This window comes from Mus pahari, chromosome 23 (assembly GCF_900095145.1).
Source record: "Mus pahari chromosome 23, PAHARI_EIJ_v1.1, whole genome shotgun sequence".
In the NCBI taxonomy this organism is placed as follows: Eukaryota; Metazoa; Chordata; class Mammalia; order Rodentia; family Muridae; genus Mus; species Mus pahari.
Genome location: NC_034612.1, coordinates 33655183 through 33658072, shown reverse-complemented (window position 1 = coordinate 33658072; position 2890 = coordinate 33655183). Strand labels below are relative to the sequence as shown.

Here is a 2890-nt window from a genome sequence, read left to right as displayed (position 1 = left end):
AAAAAAAAAAAAAAAAAAAAGGCCTTCTTTGACGTCACATGCCTGATTTGTTCTGCTTCTGAATGCTGGGATTACAGGTGTGAGCCACCATGCCCAGCTTTCTTAGAATTTTGAGATAGTCCCATTATATAGCCCAGGCTAGCCCTCATCTCTAAACGCTCCTGCTTCTCTGCCTTCCAAGTGCTGGGATCACAAGTGTGCAGTCATATGCGACCTGAGATGATTGCTTGACAGGCACGCCGCACACCCAGAGGCTCACATGGGGATGCTCACGCACAGATGTGTGTAGGCTACATCAGCATTGGCTGCTACTCTCCTCCACAGACATCACCTTTCCTGACAGGCTTTCTCACTGGCCTGGAGTCTACCAACTAGGCTGGATTGGCCGGCCAAGAAGCTCCAGGGACACTCACTCACTCTCACACTCTCACACTCTCTCTCTCTCTCTCTCTCTCTCTCTCTCTCTCTCTCTCTCTCTCTCTCACACACACACACACACACACACACATACACACACCCCACTCCCCTGGTGCTGGCTACACTGGGCTGTTCTAAGTGGGTTCTGGGAATCAAATTTAGGTCAAGCTTGAACAGAAAACAGGTTCCCATGTCTCTAGCCCCTTATTCCATTTCCTGGAACAAACTTGCTTTGGAATCCAAGTGGGCCTAGCACTCAATTCATAAACCAGGCGGCATCTGAATCATGAATCAGCAGCACAGGCTAGCCCAGGATTCATGCCGCAGGTCTCCTGAGTGCTAAGTGTGCTACAATAACCAGCCATAGTGCACTATTTCATAACCTGGAAAGAGAAAGGGGGACAAGAGCTCAAGAAGGGAGGAAGGAGGAAGGGAGGAGGAGGAGGAGGGAGGAGGAGGAGGGAGGAGGAGGAGGGAGAGGGAGGAGAAAGACTTCAAACCCATCTGTTAGTTTTTTCTTCTTCAAGCTGATTTTGAAGTCTTCATCAGCAACCTTTCACTCAGTGCTAAGGATGCCGAAACCTTAGGAAGAAGACAGCATTAACGAAAAGATGAGGAGAACATAAGCACACACACAAAATAAAACATATTTATTATGCTAAAGAACAGATTTTATTATTTCCCCAAAACACTAAAATAGCCCATGGCATAGTAATTTAGGACACAATATAAATGACATATACAGTCAGGTCCCTCCAACTCTCCCATGGCTATTTTTAACTGTCTTGGGTACGAAGGCTTTAAAATGTCCACTCTTTAAATGGCCTTTATTAAAGTTACCAACAAACCACAAAGGAAAAGTCACTTTGGAAAAAAATCTTAATGTAAAAGAAATCACAAGTCCCGGACAGTATAAAGGAAAATGCTTCATTGCTTCATTTGCCATCTATGTTCTGTTGGCAGGAAAGTCTCAAACTGTTCTGTAATTTTAAATTATCCTAAATTTAATATTGCAACTTCTCCAAAGTGCCTCCATTAAAAACTGCAACTCAGGCGGAAGGAGGGGGGCATGTGAGAAAGGACCTCTGGCTGCAGGTCACCGAGTCAGTACAGTGCAGAAATGGCAAACAAGACTCTTCATGACCGAAGCAAGGCTTATAAGAGGTGGAGGGCATAGCCTACAGGCCTCCACTTCCATCAGATGGCCAGAGGTGAGCTGAGGCAGGCGGCATCCGGATTCTAGCCCTTGAGAATGGGTCTCCATGATTTAGAACTCTGTGCTAAATGGTTCCTGTCTGATCCTATAGGGAGTAGATCAATCATTTCCCCAGGGGAGGTGGTTTCCCAGTTCTGAGCCTCTTTTGAAACGATTGAGAACATGCTTGAAAACATCCCTCTGCATCAACCAGCGAGTGCCTGGTTAACAGGAAACAGCAGGAATTGAACGGCTGCAGCATATGCCAGACTTAATGCAAAAGAAACTGTAAGACAACCTTTAAAATTAATCTGCTATTTTTATTGTTCTGCTTGAACCTTAACTATGGCATCAGACTTGCTAATCTGGAAGACTGCAAAGCCAGTGACCCCATGACTATCTGCGGACCATCTGAAGTACTTGAAAGAGTTTTCTCATCTTCTACTGTTTCCTCTGAAAGCATGGGATTGAAACGGTCAAGGAACACACATCTTGTCTCGTCTTCTGGGAGAACCTCATAAGCACACGGCAGCTGGCGCAGCTTAGAGTATCGTGAGACAGTTCTGACCCGGTGCCTGGCCCCTTGGGGACAGCACTTAGGGGTTCACCTCTTAGGAACCCCACTTCCCTCAGTTTTGGATGGCCTGGCCATCCTGACACCCAGGACTCTCCTTTGAGGTACTGTCCACGGTTGTCTGTGGCTCTGGGCTCTCTTCCTGGCCAGTCAGTCACTTCCTAGTGCATCCCTGATGCCATGGGACAGCCCGGCTAGTTGTCCTTCTGAAGGAGCAGGGACAGAGCCACAGCCTTTCCTAGGGAGGCTGCTGGAGCCGAACTTCTCCGCATTGATCCCTTCAGAGACGGAAGCCCTTTGAAGCCACCGTGACGTAGGAGGCTGGCCTTGCTCTGACCGTGCTTCATTTCTGAGGCTGCCGCCGCCGCCATGGCCGGCAACTTTCCATAGGTATCTGCTACAAGCTGGTCTGTCCAAGAAGGCACAACTGATGGGCTGGGGTTGCTCTTCTGACTTCTTTTCTTAAGGCCACATGCTAGTTTGTCCGGGTCACCGCCTTGTGACTGCTTGGCCAGGCAGACACCCAGGGTCCCTCTCCCAGCCCTCATGCTCTGTGCCCTCTGATGCAGCGAGTTGGGATGAGGCCTATCAATCAAAGATGGCCTTCAGTGGATCTCAATGTGAACCTGGAAAAGATAATCAAATGAGAATTCTGTGACAGAGGGTCAGTAAAACAGTCACACACACACACACACACACACACA

At 48.1% G+C, this 2890-nt stretch overlaps 1 protein-coding gene across 1 annotated transcript in view; it reads right to left on the bottom strand.

Moving 5' to 3' along the window:
- Positions 1-1052: 1052 nt before the first annotated feature.
- Fam220a (family with sequence similarity 220 member A) overlaps positions 1053-2890 on the bottom strand; it is a 6239-nt gene continuing 4401 nt past the window's right edge. The window contains 5 exon segments of the mRNA XM_021186758.2: positions 1053-2034; positions 2037-2164; positions 2167-2341; positions 2343-2407; positions 2410-2812. Of these exon segments, the coding sequence (XP_021042417.1) occupies positions 1933-2034; positions 2037-2164; positions 2167-2341; positions 2343-2407; positions 2410-2734 (795 nt within the window). The 5' untranslated portion in view covers positions 2735-2812 and the 3' untranslated portion in view covers positions 1053-1932.